Source organism: Pollicipes pollicipes, unplaced genomic scaffold (genome assembly GCF_011947565.3).
Source record: "Pollicipes pollicipes isolate AB1234 unplaced genomic scaffold, Ppol_2.1 Scaffold_5724;HRSCAF=6776_pilon_pilon_pilon, whole genome shotgun sequence".
In the NCBI taxonomy this organism is placed as follows: Eukaryota; Metazoa; Arthropoda; class Thecostraca; order Pollicipedomorpha; family Pollicipedidae; genus Pollicipes; species Pollicipes pollicipes.
Window position 1 is genome coordinate 4060322 of NW_023596746.1, and position 17165 is coordinate 4077486.

Genomic DNA, 17165 nt, shown 5'->3' on the forward strand with positions numbered 1-17165 from the left:
GCCAGATATGGATGATTCGACCATTATTTTTTCATAGACCCTAATCCTCACATGGCCAATAGAACGGCAGCATTTGAAAGGCGTTATCATGGCGTCATGAATGCCTTGGTGATCCTGAAATAGTCTCCCAGAAGTGGTCTGCGCATCCTCGCGTGAGCGTAGTTCAGAAACTAGAAGCGCTTGAGTCTTAGGAACGGCAGGGCCGTGAACTCCACCGAATGATCTTTAAGGTGGCTATTTCAAGTCAAAACCCCATGCGAATGTGGAGCACTCCCTTTGAGGCATTCAGGACCTATGCCACCCAGACGAAGCCCTGACAGCACCAAAACCTAATCTCGTCGAGGCGTTGCTTCAGGCAGTTGCTCTGGCCGCGGTAGACGTCCAGCCGGGACACACGTCCACCACCGAGAGCAGCTCCTCGGGCGGTGCAGACCCGCCCCGGCTGCGCACGGTGGCCTCAAACTCTCCCAGGCCGGGCGTGGAGACAAACCGCACCACGTTCTCCTCGAACGCCTGCACCAGCGCGCGCTGATGCCGGCCGTCTCGCACCAGCGATGCCGGGGCGCAGCGCCTTTATCGGCCAGCGGGTGCCGCAGCGTGGCGTGCACGTCGAAGATGGTCAGACGGCGGGCGCTGGCGCGTAGGTGCTGCACGCGCTGCGGTACCGCGCCGCGCGCCACGGCGGCAGCAGCGCGAAGAACGGCAGTTTGACCGCTGACTTCTCCTAGAAACAAGGGCTAGTTTTTTTGACGCATTCTGACGCGGCCCAAACGCATGGTGTTACATGAGAGCTTGGTCGTAGATTAATAATAGTGCCCAGATCTGATGTGCAGCAGGCGTTCCTGGGGTGCCCGGGCCGCTGTATCCAGGCGTAGTTTTCTGTTCAGATGGCGGCCCCCGAGTTTGAAGGCAACGTGGATCACATTTTGGGAAAAGTCCGTTTTTATTTTGGGGTCAGGTTAAGTCGTTTTCCCTTGTTCGGCCTCCCAAACTTATTTGGCGAGACTATGCCGCCGACTATACCGCACCTACGCCTCTGACAAAATTAGGATGAAAGTGAGGCACAAGGCGAGAACATGCCGGGTGATGGCGAGAACGCAACGCAGCCCGTGAATCGCAATGAAGCGTCCCACCCATACAAGTGTACATGTAATACATACATACCTACATACTGGTATACACCCCCCCACACACACACACACACACCCCACACCACACACACACACACCACCCACCCACACCCACACCCCCACACCCCCCACACGCGCACACACACACACCCACACACACCCACACCCCACCCCCACCCCCACCCCCCACCCCACACACACATATATATATATATATATATATATATATATATATATATATATATATATATATATATATATGCTACATGCCTACACGCAACGGAAGCAACCAAAGCCTTTCGACGTACATGAACAGCCAGGGACATCTTGTTTCCTCGCACCAGCTCACCACCGGTCTGCAGAATTCGACCCCCAACAGCACGGTTCCGCCCCTCGCCGGAAGCGCGCTGTTTACATGTGTATGCAAGCACGCGTCGAGCGTTCCGATCTGCTAATGGATCCCAGCTCCCCCTCCCTGTTCAACTGCCGCAACCTGTTGGGTGCCGGGTGTCTGCTCACACCAGCGTTTGGTGCGCTGGTGCAGCCTGAGAACGGCTTGCGCGGAGACGGCACCACTCCCAGACACCGCCCGCCACGGTGACAGCAGTGCAGCAGCATGAGAAGGTGAGGAGGACAGATAGAAGATCGGCCTCCCGGACGACCTTCCACCGTGTTCCGCCTTATATCGTCATTCCCACGCCAACGCCACACTGACCGCTCCCCCGCCACCGCAACGCCGTCCGAAGTCCTGCATCCGCTGGCGTGACGCACGGCCGTCTCAGCAGTCCAAAGCCAGCATACGAGGCTATTGTGTATTACCGGTAAGCATGCATAACGTGATCCGAGCGGACATAATGGCACACCACGCTAAACGGTCTGAGGGTTGGCGGCGGCGAGACGGAGCGCCGCGCACCGGCCGGCCCGCCCACGCCGGGTAAACTATCACAAGGCAGATCAACGGAAACAATATCGCCGCTCCGTGCGGGCGCCGCTGCGCGCTCGGCTGATATGTGAACTCTGCCGCCGGGCAGCCGGCGCTCGAACCCGCTCGCGGCGGACGGGCGTATACAGGGGTAAGCGTACGCGTGCCGGCCGGCCCGCTCCCGGGGCGCGGAGCCGCCCCAGGGCCGGCTCAGGCCGGCGGCCGGCCGGCGCGACCCAACGATGGGCGGCCGGCCTCAGCGTCCGCGTCCGCGTGCCCACCACGGCCGGGCCCGTGGCCGACGGTACGCTCGGCTGTCCAGGACCGCGCGCCGGGCGCCGGGCGGGGGGCGTCTGCCCGGCCCGGCCGCGTGGCCGGCGACAGCCGCCCGCTGCCGGAGCCGGCTGGACAGGGACCCGCCACGTGCTCCGCCCAGTGTAAACAGTCGATGTGACAGCGACGCGTCGCTCACACAAATCATAAATCAGACGGGCCGCGCTCCGCGCCACCATCACAGACAGACCGGCCGCAGGACAAAAAGACAGACAAAAACAGCCGGCTGCCGACTGACAAAAACGACTGTCCCGCGCCTAAATGCACTTACAACCACCCCCGCGGACCAACTAAGACTGGCGCGCATACACGACTTTCTTTCGCACTGTACAGTATTACTTCGTCTGCATAAAGGTAGTCACTATCGGCCGACAGGCGCGGCCGGGGTGGCCGCGTGGCCGCACTCATCCGCCACCGCCTCACGGCTCGTCCTCGGCCGGTGTCACGGTGCGCCGCTCGTCCTGGATCCGCTCGAACACCTCGTACAGGAATTGGTGCTGGGGGCGGGAGCACACGGGTCAGAGCGGACGCCAGTAAGCGTCGGCAAGTTCAAAGCAAGAGCGAGCTGGTCTGGGCACGAGTCTGCGCAGATATCTACCTTATCTACCGGGCGTCTATTTCTATCTATCTTATATCTACCGGCGTCGCCATGGGCCGACGTGGACACGGGTCAGTGTATACGCGGGTAAGTGCGGGCACGAGTCAACGGAGCGCAGGCCGGCGTGGGCGCGAGTCAACGGAGGGCGGGTCGGCGCGGGCGCGACTCAACGGAGGGCGGGTCGGCGCATGCACGAGTCAACGGAGGGCGGGTCAGCGCAGGCAAGTCAACGGAGCGCGGCTCGGCGCGGGCGCGAGTCAACGGGGCGCGGACGAGGCGCGGGCGCCACGCGGTGACGGGCGGCTGCGGCTCCCACCCCGGCGGACACCGCCACCACCACGCACCGGGGCGGCGGCGGCGGTCGACGGCGGCGCATACCGTGGCGACCGTCACTCAGCACCCGGCCGGCGGGCACCGCCGTTTGCAGGGCACGCGGCCAGCCGCGGACGGCCGGGGCCCGCCCGGGTGACTAGCGGGGGGCTGCACGGAAACAGCAGCGCAGCCACGGGCAGGGGCGCTCTGGTGCTTCGGGAAGATAGCGGCGGTGCTTGGCGAGGCGACGTAGCATACGTCTTACGTAACACGCTCACAGAGCCTGGATTTCAATCCCCCCTCCCCCTCCCCCATGATTCATATCAAGATTTTAACCGCACATTTAGGTTACTGAGTCACCAGGACACTCGCGGCAGTGCCCGCTTCATGCCATACATGCTTGCCATGGCGTGCAACAAATGCGTGCACTTGTCCGGATGAGACACCACGTACCGACAGAGTCCAAGAGGTGATAGAGGCGTTGTTTACCCACATTCAATGTCGCTCGACTCTTTGCGGGGGAGGGCGGGGCTACTCAGCGGTTCAATGGTCCAACAGATGGTTCAAAAAGCACTGAACATCTACACCCACACCGTCCTCAACCTAAATAATACCGAACGTGTGTCGCCCACGCTGCTCGTGTTGGGTCAGCCTACAAAGCCTGACATCATCACCGAGTGGGACACGATGACAATGCCAATCACTCTGTCGAACACCCGTTCACCCGGGGCGTTGTGCCAACGGGCGGCCGGTCGAGGCTCGGTGTCCTCCGGCACCACTCGGGTCACAGCTGACGGGATGTCGCAGCTCCCGCGAGCGCGCGCCGAGGCCTGCGCTGATGCCCAGCTTCTCCAGCGCGACACGCGTGCGGAACTCACCGCCGTCAGACGCTCGCCCGTCTTCCACTGTTGACGCCTTGGCAGCGCAGGCTAGTCGCTTGCCTGCGATCGAGACGAGCCTGGTGCCCCGTTTCTACCACGGTATGTGTCCCGTTTTTTATCACCGTGTGTGTAGATGTCCGTGTGTTTTTACTTCTGCGTTCAGTGTATGTGATGTGGAGGCCGGAAACGTCACATCATGGAGGATCCCAAATACCATCTGTATATCTATCTTGTCGGTGATTATTCCGGGTTAGATAAACTCCAGCTGAACCTTACATTAGAAGGACAGGCATTTGTTCAGGATCGATGACAGCGAAACATGGAACTGGGGATGACAACTAATCGTGAAAGACAAATGTACGCTTTCATTTGCAAACACATCGGCGTGTGTGTCGTGAACAGTGAGAATGCGGTTTTGTCTATTGAACTGTCCGCTGCAGGTCTCCGCACGAATGCCCAAACTCGGATTTCTGACATGCATCACAGGATCATACTTCAGCCAGACACACTACAGGGAAACCACCGTTATGTCGCGGGCTAGCAGTGTGCGCTCCATAATTTTCCGCGCACGTGCAACATTTTCTTGCGCAACAATTCATCCCTCACACTCGCTTGTATACTACTTTGATATTATACACAGAACTTCTTCTCAAGAAATATTGTGCGAATATTTCAGAGCGACGGGTAGTCTGTTTGAGCCGCTGACTGTTCACTGGTGATGACCTCTGATACAAAACAGAAACTATTAATCCGGATGAAATCAGGGCGTCACTTGCGTGGTAGGACGACTGTTTTAATTGGTCCGAGGATACAATAAACATCTGACTTTTCAAAACACGTTGCCAAGGCCTCAAAACCTTGAAATGTACTTCATGCTCTGCTTTCGAATTAATTCTGGACGTTGAAGTTACTTGTCTACCCTTGAGAAGTCGCATAGCTTACATGCAAGGTATGGGATTTTACGATTGTCAGGAATGATCGGGGCCCACTCAATCAGTCAGTCAGTCCTCACTTACGGCGGGTTGTCGTCCATTGCTAAAAGATCATGACCAAGTTTTAATCAGCCGATCGGGCTCGGACGGCGGCGAACGACGTCATAGTGACGTCACACCTCAGGCTCCATATCGCGGAGGCGGCTTGCGTTCGTTGACTCTCCGGCTTGACGTTGGCTTAACCCTCATAACGTACGTCACACAGGGCGGCCTGCCAGGCACTCACGACCGGAGTGACCGCTCGCATGTCAGGCACCGAAGGCAGCAAAGAGACAGAGAAGGGACAAGGCCGGGAGGGGGGGGGGGGGGGGGGGCGGCGTAAAGCAAAGGTAAGTACCGCAGAGAGGTAGAGAATGCTATTACAGGGAAACATGCGACGATGTCTGAGCGACCGTCATCAATTCGTTGGGATACTTCACAGATCCTTCAGAATAATGTCTGAGCAGGACACGTATCTCTCCCCTAAACAGCGGCTTGTTGAATTATCCTGGCAGGACCGCAAATCTCGCATACGTCGAAACATAGCACGCCTCATAACCTACGCTAGTACACCCTGCATCGTACATAACTTCACGTTCACATGGAGCACGCGGTAACATATTAACTGACACAGTCGTTATGCATCGCGCCAAATGGCCCATCACGCTACTGTTTACCGAGTGCCGACCAGCGACGCCCCGACCCACGAGGATTCATAGCCCCGATTCTGGACCATGCAGCAGCCCATGTAGCTTCGGCGGCTGGAATGGGACCCGTGTAGAACTGAGATGCGCCCAGAGCAGTTGGCTGGAATGGCATCCGTGTAGAGCTGAGAAACGCCCAGACCAGTTGGTTGGAATGGACCCGTGTAGAAATGAGCGGCGCCCAAATCAGTTGGCTGGAATGGAGCCGTGTAGAAGGGAGCGGCGCTCAGATCAGTTGGCTGGAATGGAGCCGTGTAGAAGACAGCGGCGCCCCAGAACAGGTCGCGAGTCCCCAGACCCCGTCCAGGCGCTCTGAACCACCGACGGGTCGGCAACATTCAGCGAACCTTGCGAAGCGTTACCAAGCCACGCTGGAGTTTGTCTCGATCAACATAACAGCTAGGCGTAATCTGACGAGGGACACACCGCCCACCATGACCGTCTGGTACGGCGCTAACCGCTACCCAGGACGCTGCAGTTGTCGCCCGTGACGGTCAACCTCCCCTGCCGCTTCCCCGCATAGTAACGAGCAAAGGGAGAGGTTGTATCTCGCGACAGTTTACTCGCGCCTCTGCTTACTGCGGACTATCAGCAGACCCGTACGTCGGGCTAGAACATCACTCAACCAGCGCCTCAGCAAGGGCGCCGTACCCCCGGGGCGTCACTGAAAGCTACTGCCAGACAAAACAACAAACGATGGTTTCCTCCCTTCAGCACATGCTGAGATCAAGAGCAGTTCCGTTTCACGTCTGGAATGAGCCTCGCGAGACTTCAGCACGGCGCCAACCAAGGGAATTAAATGAGATGGCTCACAGGCGGGCCCGGTGTTCTGATAAGACCCCAAAAATGCTGCGGTTGTGCTATACTTCCCTCCGTTTGAGACCTGCTTGTGTACGAACGCAGCCTAACGGCACGCTTTTGGATCCAGGTACAGAGCGCGTCAAGTCATCTTAAAATCAATGACCAACACAGCGCAAAATACGCGATAACCGACTTCGAAAGCTTTGAAGCTTGTTGAGTGCGGTGTGTTCCATCTACATTACTGAACCAAGTCAGTCACCCAACAAAAAAGCCATAAAAACGGGTCGAGACGGGCCACGAATACACGAGACTGGACCAGACCGTGACCGGCTGGCCGTCAGCACCTCTCGTCAATGAGAGACGGGGAGAGAGACGGGGCAGGAGACGGGAGACGGGGCAAAAGAAGGGAAACGGGCAGGAGATGGGAGACGGGGCGAGAGACGGGGTAGGAGGCGGGAGACGGGGCAAAATAAGGGAAACGGGCAGGAGATGGGAGACGGGGCAGGAGACGAGAGACGAGACAGGAGACGGGAGACGGGCATCAGACGGAAGACGGAGCAGGAAACGGGAGATGGGCAGGGGACGGTATTCGTGCAGCGGACGGGCAGCGGCGCACGCGGGACCGGGCGCGGTCACCGCCGTCACTCACGTGTGGCGTGAACACCTTGACCCAGCGCGGTGTATGGTCCTGTCGGCTGTACTGGAAACAGAAGGCCGCTTGACCGTCGTCAATGTCCCACTGCGTGATGCTCGACCACGGAAACTTGATGGTCTGGCCCTGAAACAGCGGGACCTTCTTAGAAAGGAATGTGGCGCGTGGCGTACGCGCAAGTTAGTGTTTATAGGAGGCAATGGAAATAGTCACAAGCGGGACAGAAGCATTTGTTAATGTTCGACTCAGGGGATACCACCTACGCGCGTGGATCGTGAAAACGATGACGAGACTTGGATATAGCTTTTACATATCACAGCCAGCAGCAACCTTGCCGCACGGCTTCATTTCTACCTCGAACTTGCAACACGCCTCGGTCCGATCACACGGCACCACTCAGGGTTTCACTACTGGACAGCGAGGGGAGAAGGGCCACGTCTCGTACGTCTCTGAACGTCTTCAGCGCAAAAGTGTGGACTGCAGATTTCCACCTCTGACATAACTTTCTCGGAGGCTGGACTTCGCAGCCCGAAACACCCCTATAACGATCACACCGTTTCGCACACCCCACATCCTCACATCGCGACACATGCTCTCCCAGACTGTGCGTGCTGCTCACCTCCGACGCGCCCTCTTCAGAGCACGCGTGCAAGCTGAAGTTCTCGATGCCGGCGGCGACGATGACGTGGCCTTCCTTGCGCGAGTCGCACGGGCAGTGAGGGAACACCACCTCGCCGTAGCCCTCCAGCTGGCGCACGCACGTCAGATACTGCCGGGCGCGGCCGGGGGACGGACGGTTAGCACGGCCCGGTCCGGCCGGGGACAGACGGTCAGCACGGTCCGATCCGGCCGGGGGACAGGCGGTCAGCACGGCCCGGTCCGGCCCACACCGTGAGTATCACGGCGGAGCGCACAGCGCGCCGGGCGGCCACAGCGGAGCACACAGCGCACCGGACGGTGACATCGAAGCGCACAGCGCACCGGGCGGTGCTATCAGAGCACACAACGCACTGGGCGGTCACAGTAGAGCACAAAGCGCACCGGGTGGAGGTCACAGCGGAGCACACAGTGCACCGGGCGGAGCTCACAGCGGAGCGCACAGCGCACCGGGCAGCCACAGTTGAGCACACAGCGCACCGCGCAGACGTCACAGCGGAGCACACAGCGCACCAGGCGGAGGTCACAGCAGATCACACCGCACACTAGGCAGCCACAGTGGAGCACACAGCGCGCCGGGCGGAAGTCACAGCGGAGCACACAACTCCTCGGGCGGCCACCGCGGAGCGCCAGCGGACCGTGAGGGAGGAGGGCGGCTGATGCCGTGACCAGTTGTTTCTGATAGCTATTCCTCACGTTTCCATTTATTAATATTACCACCACTAGTACTAATATTACTATCACTATTATTCATATTTCTCTTAGTTATTTCTGACATTATTTGCAGCCTGGTAAACATGTGAACACAGGGGTGTCACAGATATAGCATTATATAACTCCAAGCTGTCCCGGTTGTTTCAAGCAGGCTGTCAGCCTGGCAGACACAAACATCAGGGAGTTATAAGGACAACTGCAGTGTATAATTCCTGCAAGGACACAAACATAAACACATACCGAAAGCAATAGTGCACAATGACGCCGTCCAACCGGCTGCACAGAGCCCGCACCTCCTGTTTCTTGGTGTGCTCCTGGAGTGCCTTGAGCTCGTACAGCCGTTCGCCGACAGTGAGGTGACCCCGGTTGACGGCCTGCACGGCCTCCCAGTAGAAGAAGACCAGCGCCACAGGGTCGGCGGCGCACAGCTGGCGCTCCTTCTCCGGCGAGAAGAGCCAGCGCCGCACGCACAGACACGACGACGTGGCCGTGCTGTAGTTCTGGATGTAGAGCGCGTGTGGCTGCTCGTTGGGCAGAAGCTTGCGCTCTGCCGGGGCAAGAGGTGGTGAGGAGAGGGGGCGCCACTGGCGGCGTGGAGGGCAGCGCCGCGGGGCGTCGCGGCGGAGGGGGCCACTGGCGGCACGGCTGACAGCCCGGGGGGGGGGGGGGGACACCTAGGCTACGGCCAGCACACAGGTAGCGGCGCGACGACAACAACATTTCAGCACCACACCGGTTCAGTCGGGGCGCGGAGATGGACGCAGCCCGCGTTGGAACGACAGCCTCGGGGCGCAGCGTTTCCCATCCCACCACACGAAACCGGACGCAGCAAGCACTCGACCGACGGCCACTATCCAGCACGCTGTGATCGCTGCACGGGGGCGCCGACTGAACGCCGGCACGGCACCGTTCTCCGGACGAGCCTCCCCCCGCCCTCCACACACACACCGGCCCCCGTCCGGGCCCATCGCTCACCGAAGTGGTACTCGACGATCTCAAAGAGCGCGAAGCACTTGGCCGTGTCCTCCTGCATGCCGGTTTTGAGCACGACGCCGCGGTACACGTCGATGGCGGTGGCGTTCTTGCGCGCCGACACGGCCACCACCTCCTGACTGGGCAGCAGCACCTTCAGGTCCACCATGATGTGGGCCTGGTGGCGCGGACGGGCATTAGTACGGAGGCCATCCCTGCGCTGAGCCTTACGGGTGCGGGGGACGAGTGAAGGAAGGACGGAAACACAGTGCATGGATCACGGATGGAATGGATTAACACACGACTTTGAACAAACTCAACTTGTCAGACGATATCAAGTGCAAGCTCTCATTTCAACCCTCGCGCATATCCCAAGCGAGCTTACGTGTTAGCTGGACACAATCTGCCATCTGAGTGGCATGATAAGAACCATGAACTCCCACTCCGCAGCATCGCGATACCGCGTCCCCCGGCAGTGCCGCCGGTCGCGGATGGTTACCGCACGCCGCCGTGTCACGCGCCCAACACACGCCACACCGACGGCACCCACGGTCGGCCGACCCTACAGCGTTGCGCCCCACCCCGTCGGCTCTACAGCAGTGCGCCCGACCCGGCCGGTTCTACAGCAGCGCGCCCGACCAGGCCGGCCTTACAGCAGTGCGCCCGACCCGGCCGGCTCTACAGCAGCGCGCCCGACCAGGCCGGCCTTACAGCAGCGCGCCCGACCCGGCCGACTCTACAGCGTTGCGCCCGATCAGGCCTGCCTTACAGCAGCGCGCCCGACCCGGCCGGCGCTACAGCGGTGCGCCCGACCCGGCCGGCCCTACAGCGGCGCGCCGGACCCCGTCAACTCTACAGCAGTGCGTCCGACCCGGCCGGCCCTACAGCAGCGCGCCCGACCAGGCCGGCCTTACAGCAGCGCGCCCGACCCGACCGGCGCTACAGCGGTGCGCCCGACCCGGCCGGCCATACAGCAGCGCGCCGGACCCCGTCAGCTCTACAGCAGTGCGTCCGACCCGGCCGGCCCTCCAGCGGCGCGCCCGACCCGGCCGGTCCTACAGCAGCGCGCCCGATCCGGCCGGTCCTACAGCAACGCGCCCGACCCAGCCGGTCCTACAGCAGCGCGCCCGATCCGGCCAGCCTACAGCGGCGCGCCCGACCCGGCCGGTCCTACAGCAGCGCGCCCGACCCGGCCGGCCCTACAGCGGCGCGTCCGACCCGGCCGGCCCTACAGCGGCGCGCCCGACCCGGCCGGCCCTACAGCAGCGCGCCCGACCTGGCCGGCCCTACAGCGGCGCCCGACCCGGCCAGCCCTACAGCAGCGCGCCCGACCCGGCCGGTCCTGCAGCAGCTCGCCCGACCCGACCGGTTCTACAGCGGCGCGCCCGACCCGACCGGCCCTACAGCAGCGCGCCCCGACCCGGCCGGCTCTACAGCGGCGCGCCCGACCCGGCCGCGCTTCCGTCCGCCGGCGGCCGCTCACCTGCTCTTCGTCGTTGTCGGTGAGAAACTGTTGCACCAGCTCGGACTCGGCGATGGCGCGCACCGAGCAGATCTTCTCCAGGTAGGCCTCGAGGCCTCGCCGCCGCTGGTCCAGCTGCTGCTCGCTCATCCTGCCGGAGGCCAGGCCGTCACCGGCGCGCACCCGCCGCACACCCACACCACGCGCGCACGCACCGACGCCGGCTGGGGACGGCCCATGACGCTGGGGAGACGCAGCCGGCGCTACTGCAATGTGCAATCCCCTTTCACCCCAAAAAGAGGGTCGCGGTGCGATGCGATGAGCTTGCCGCATGTCGGGTGCATACCGCGAGTTAAGACGAGGCATTTTCCGGGTCGCGTGTTGCTGCCACGAGTGGAAAACCGGAGGTTGCGGGCAGTTAAACCGAACTCTGTTGTGGGCGGACTTGAATATTTCATATTCGGGCAAAACCAAAACGGGAAACACAGATAGCACGCCACTTACTTGAGCGGCCATTTCCCAGGCAGACTGGGAAAGTTGAAGTCGACGAACTCTCTCTTCAGCTCTTTATGGAGGTTTGCAAATTCCCGATATCTTCGGGAGCACAGATGCCTGCCAGCCATGTAAATATTGTACACCTGGAAAGCAGGCAGCGTTCCTCAACAGTTTGATCCGCCCGCCACAACAGAGAATGGTCTGTCCAGCATCCACACTCGGACATGCAACACGTAGCTCCGGCCTTTTCAGCCGGCCAGCCAATTCATGGTCTGCCCATGCGGCTGTGCTGTCATTGGGGCTCTACGACGAGATCAGTTGATGAAGCTACACGGCGGCGTCTGCCTCTCACCCTAGCGGGAGCGGCGGGCACCGCGGGGAACCGAACCCAGGAACACTGGCTATCCAGACACGCAGGCTAACCATCGCACCACCAGAACCCCACAACACGGCCGCGCCGAGCCGACCAGAGCCTGTTCCACATCTGGGACATTCTCATAACAAGTACAACGCATCGCCAGCGCCACAGGCGCCCGGGCTGCCGATGATGATCTCCGCGCTCGGCCGCGCCGACGCGGTCAAGGTTACACGGCGCCCGGCGGCAGCAGAGAGCAAGGCTGGCCAGCGACACAAGATACCGGACGGTGACGTCAGAGCATCGGCGCGGCGCGAACCAGACGCCGGGTACAGCTCGGTCCGCTGCATAGCTGTCGAGGTGGCCGCGGCCGGGCATAGCTCGGTCCGCTGCACAGCTGCCGAGGCGGCGGCGGCGGCGCGCCACACATGGTCCGAGACCGGAGCATGCGGCCACCGGAAAGTCGCCTCCTGTCACCGTCGGGGATCATTTCGGGCCTATGCGCGCTTCAACTGCACGATGATTTTGTACGCACTTGGCGAATTTTTCTCTGTGTACTAAACCGCTGCACTTCTCTTAGTAGCGGGTACGCAGTCACTGTCGACGATCGCTAGCCCGAACTAGCGCGTATCGAACTAGCGCGAAACTCCACAGCTCATCCGACTGTTGGCTGCCAGCTTGTAAAGCGTGCGGGCGCAATGAAATAAGCAAATCACGATTCACACGGAGTCGATCGCCGATAATCTGGATTTGATCGCATCACTGAATACGTTCACCCAGCCAACGCCAACGCGCGTGGTCTGACGGCAGCAAAACGACGTTCGCGTCCAACTCACCACAAACTTTTCATTCATCCTCTCAACGGTGGAATACTCTGGGATGGAGATTGGCAGCGAGCGTTTCTCTGAGTAGTCGACAGAGCTGAACGTGCTACCCTCTTCACTGGGTTCTAGTCGTTCTGCCTCCTGTGGGGCAGACAGGACATGAGAAACTCATGATACAGTGCGCGCACAGCCAGGTTCTGGTCTGTCCAGAAACAGCACTTGTGCTGACAGATTTTGCCAAAGGCCTTCAAAACCACCGGACAATGCCCCTTTTGAGCTCGTTTCTAGCCACAATAGTGGTGGCAGCACACAGAGAAATTATGCAATTACACCATGAGTTGCAGTGACAGAGCCCATCAGACTAACCGGCTTTTGACACGCAAACTATTGAAAACGAAAGCGGTTAACTAAATCAGAAGTGCCGACACTAGGGGTGTCGCGGGCCGGGGGAGGGGGGAGGGGGGAGGGGGAGGGCGGGATTGAGCCCCACTGCCCAACTTTATGAAAATTCAATGTACCCTGTGACCATTAACTGCAAAACAAACTAACAAAGTGTATTCACCAGCCGCCTTTACTTGGCATGATATGCATTGCGCCGGCACTTAACACCCACCTGGGCGGACACCGAGATGACGGTGAGGGTCAGGCTCTCGCCGCCCGACTTGATGTGCTCCACCACCTGCCGGTGGGTCGCGCCCTCCACGTTCACCCCATTCCTGCGGCACGGCGGCAACGGAGCGCGCGTCACGCCTGGTGCTGTTGTTATTGTTGGCCGGTTAATGACATCACGGCGCGTGACGAGACCCGCTGGTACCTGCTACGAGTTCAGGATGGAAGCGTGACGGGAAATAAGCTCAGGGGGTAAAACGGCATCCGGCATCGTTTGCACGCTCCACGGCAATACATGACCCAAAAGCCCTGCTAATGTCAACCGCCACTGCTGCAGCACTCAACAATTGAAGTCAAACAACTGTCCACAAAACACTCCATATACGTCGAAGACTTTGAGCCTGAGCGTAACACCAAAACGCCATCGGAGACATGGCACGAGAGAGTATGTGCATGACACCGGAAAACTTAACACACATGACACACCTGAAAATAGCGCACTCACAAAGACGAAACGGCAAACGTCATGCCAACACCGCCGCCCTCGCCGCTAGCACGCGCCACCCTGGCCGCCGTCGCTTCTCGGTCGCCAGCACTTACACCTCGAGTATGCGGTCACCCTTGACGACGCCGGCCTGCTGGGCGGCGCCGCCGTCGAGCACGGCCGACACGTGCTGCAGCGGGCCGTACAGCTCGCCGTTGATGCTGCGCAGCTGGCCGCCCTCGCACACCTGGCCGCGCACGTTGAAGCCGAAGCCCGTCTCCGTCTTCGAGATGGTGACGACGCGCGGGCCGCGCGGCGCCTCGGCCCCCTTCCGCCTCATCCGGCTGCCGTCCATCCCATCACTGGCGGCAGGGGGAGAGGGTGGGGGTGGGGAGCTGAGGGGATGGATCCGGCCGCCGCTCTGACAGCAGTGGTCAAACACTAGGTCAGCTGGTGCTCATTGGGTTACTTGAACAGCTTACATGAGGGAAGGGTTGTTATTATATGTGGGAAGGCATCAGGGCAGATGAAATCTGATAATGCACTCTAATGTCTGATCCCCACTGAGCGGGGATCAGACAACATTTGGCTATTGGTGATAACTATTCATGACATTTGGCGAATAGGTGATAATCATTAAGGCCTATAAGTGCTTAAATTACATTTCATAATGCACTCAGCTACTGAGGCTATATGGCATCACCAACCCCTCACCCTGACAAAAAGGGCTAGCTAGCATTGTGGGAATCAAACCCTGCACATCTACCTCCCAAATGTGTAGTTCAGCCCATCTATCAGTATCCTGTCCTTAAACTAAATTCTCATGTCACAGTCACTTAATTTTACTGGGAAACACAAGTTTTAGCATGGAACTGCAGAACAATTCACAATGGCCTTGATCCATTTCCATTATGCAGCATGATTCAGCTTGTAATAATTTTAACTAACCATGGCAAGGTGGCTGACACAGTGACATTTGGTAACCATGCTACTGCTGCTGGTGGCAAAATATGTTAGAATGGCTTGCAACTGACAGCTCACATCCTGGAACAGCAAAACTCAATAGTCTAAAATTGTCTGAAATCCTTGTTTATGTTTGGTGTATATTTGGAGGCAAATATTTGCCAACAAACACCATGAAATACTCAACACTCAACTGACTGATAGACAGGGAAAAAGGCTGCATCCCAATGGGGTTTTGCATTTCTTTGGTACATACTTATAGACCTAAACCACTATGTAACCAGATATGGAAGAACCTCACTTTTACCACCCAACTATGCCAACACACCTGGGATAAGCAAAAACCATTACACCATTACCAGCCAACTGCCCACAATCTGCTTGTATCCCCACTGTGACATAATAAATATATCTAGACCCCATAATTGGAGTATTTTATTATAAAATAAATTAACTCATATGTATATATATATATATATATATATATATATATACATATATATATATATAAAGTAAACATGGTCCCTACACTTTTGGGGGTGGGTGGGGTGCTCCCATATGCTCCCTACACTTGGAGGGTGGGGCATCATTTTAAGTCTTAGCACAATTTCGCCTAGCCTGAGTCTCATGCACACAAGCGAGATGCTCAGCACAATGTTGCATAGGCATCCATTACAGTGGATGGATTTTTTTTACTGATCTGACTACAATTATATTAGTTCAAGCTTGAAGCTCAATTATTTTGTGCTGGGCCTGCAAACATTTATAATTAAAGTAACATTAAATCAATGACAAAATATTGTAACCCTGACTTTGCAAAGAATGCACCTTGTAAAAAATATCTTGATTTACATGTAGCACATGGATTCCTCCCTACACATCTGGCAGGGGCACGAGAAATAGGGGGCCGGGAGGTCTAAAACTCTGTACCTTTCTCAGAGTTCAAGATTAGAAGTGTGGGCCATTTGGCAAAACATATATCCATTGCACTGAATGCCCACACAATACAGAAGTGCTGAACCTCAGACTTCTATGTACAGAAATCAGGCCAAGCCATATCACACTGAATTAATCTACTTATGTTATGCATTTTGGGTACTTTTGCCTGAAATTACCTTTGCAGCATCACAACTTCCCAAAATATTGTATTTCCATGCACTGGCATGTCTGTTATCAGACTGCTGTGCATGCTTGGCATAACATTTATTTTTGCACTGGTCTTTGGGAATTGACTGGATATGTATAAATTAATGGCTTTCAGTTCCCCTCCCCTGTTCTGGGAGAACTTTTGAAGGCCCTAGCACCTAGCTGTGAGTTGAAAAGGTGACAGACTTGGCCAGTGATACCAGTTACCAGCATGTTGTTTCTCTTAGAACTAGGCCAACAAGGCAATACTGTGTGAAGGAATCCCAGTTCACCATGACCTCTACAGGTCCTACATCTACCTGCCAACTAAGCTGCATGTATGTAAGTTCGATCCATTGAGCAAACAGCACGCACGTTAACCCAGTGGACACTCACTACGCCCACAGCCCAACAGCCTCAAGCAGCTCCAGCTACACATATCATAACGTGTCCTGTAATGCACATGAACATTAATTAATGGGAAACCCAGGAAGCTACACCCTTGACTGCAAGTAATACAAACGCTGATTTTTCAGTGCCTACGACCACACCCTTAAGTAAAACATACCTGCAAAATGATCAAACAACCCCACTCCTCCACACGCCCCCGACTTCCACTGTTATGTTTCTGATTTGGTGTGTATGCCCATTTCGTACGAAAACTGCCAATTTGACAATTATGGCGCACTACAAATATCATAGGCATGATACTAGCAAATCTCATTGTCTCGCCGATCCGCCGTCCCCGGGACCTCTGCACATTCCGTCTGCGATCGTGTTGCACTGACGAAGCTTCGCGAATGAATTTCCCCCACTTTCTTCCGAAAACGCTGGGAGCCAGGGGCGCAGCCAAAGCGTCTGTGGTTGAGAAACGGCTCCCAGATGGCGAAAGCCCCCCCCTCCAAAAAATCGTCGCATGTGGCCAACTTGTTTAAGGGGAACGTGGTTTTCTTTGTTGCATCAATATTAGTACTTCTATAACTGGAGCAGAAGCATGACGCTACCGCGAGATAGTCTTTTATAATTTTTGAGCTAATGACATAAACAAGTAAGACGATAAGTGGCTGCGTGGAGTAAATCACTGATGCTTTGCATGTAGCATCCTCAGTGGCCTCCCAAGCTAGTAACAATCAGCTTTCCCCCCAAAAAAATTGGGGGATTCTACAGGGATATTGAGGACCCCATGACCATGGATGCTTTC

At 57.6% G+C, this 17165-nt stretch overlaps 1 protein-coding gene across 1 annotated transcript; it reads right to left on the bottom strand.

Moving 5' to 3' along the window:
* Positions 1 to 2407: 2407 nt before the first annotated feature.
* LOC119103524 (sorting nexin-27) lies at positions 2408 to 16620 on the bottom strand. Its single transcript, XM_037227102.1, has 11 exons — positions 16533 to 16620; positions 13993 to 14238; positions 13397 to 13499; positions 12796 to 12924; positions 11614 to 11747; positions 11131 to 11260; positions 9651 to 9825; positions 8969 to 9222; positions 7924 to 8073; positions 7302 to 7430; positions 2408 to 2882 (listed from the first exon to the last, which is right to left on the bottom strand). The coding sequence occupies exons 2-11, from the start codon at positions 14229 to 14231 to the stop codon at positions 2805 to 2807; spliced, it is 1521 nt and encodes a 506-aa protein (XP_037082997.1). The 5' UTR covers positions 14232 to 14238; positions 16533 to 16620; the 3' UTR covers positions 2408 to 2804.
* Between the last annotated feature and the right edge of the window lie 545 nt (positions 16621 to 17165).